This window comes from Psammomys obesus, unplaced genomic scaffold, assembly GCF_907164565.1.
Source record: "Psammomys obesus unplaced genomic scaffold, mPsaObe1.curated_primary_1811, whole genome shotgun sequence".
In the NCBI taxonomy this organism is placed as follows: domain Eukaryota; kingdom Metazoa; phylum Chordata; class Mammalia; order Rodentia; family Muridae; genus Psammomys; species Psammomys obesus.
Window position 1 is genome coordinate 2,867,928 of NW_026596158.1, and position 209 is coordinate 2,868,136.

The 209-nt window shown below is 63.2% G+C and overlaps 1 protein-coding gene across 1 annotated transcript in view; it reads left to right on the plus strand.

Annotated features, from left to right (window-relative positions):
• The window catches only part of Sbsn (suprabasin), a 4,348-nt gene that overhangs the window by 969 nt on the left and 3,170 nt on the right, over positions 1-209 (plus strand). The window contains exon 2 of the mRNA XM_055594670.1: positions 1-209. This exon is cut by the window's left edge and continues 7 nt beyond it; it is cut by the window's right edge and continues 742 nt beyond it. Within this exon, the coding sequence (XP_055450645.1) occupies positions 1-209 (209 nt within the window).

Consider the following 209-nt stretch of genomic DNA (forward strand, 5'->3'; position numbering starts at 1 on the left):
GGGAAGGAGGCAGAGAAGCTTGGTCAGGGGGCCCACCATGCTTTTGGCCAGGGTGGGAAGGAGGCAGAGAAGCTTGGTCAGGGGGCCCACCATGCTCTTGGCCAGGGTGGGAAGGAGGCACAGAAGCTTGGTCAGGGGGCCCACCATGCTTTTGGTCAGTGGGGGAAGGAGGCAGAGAAGCTTGGTCAGGGGGCCCACCATGCTCTTGG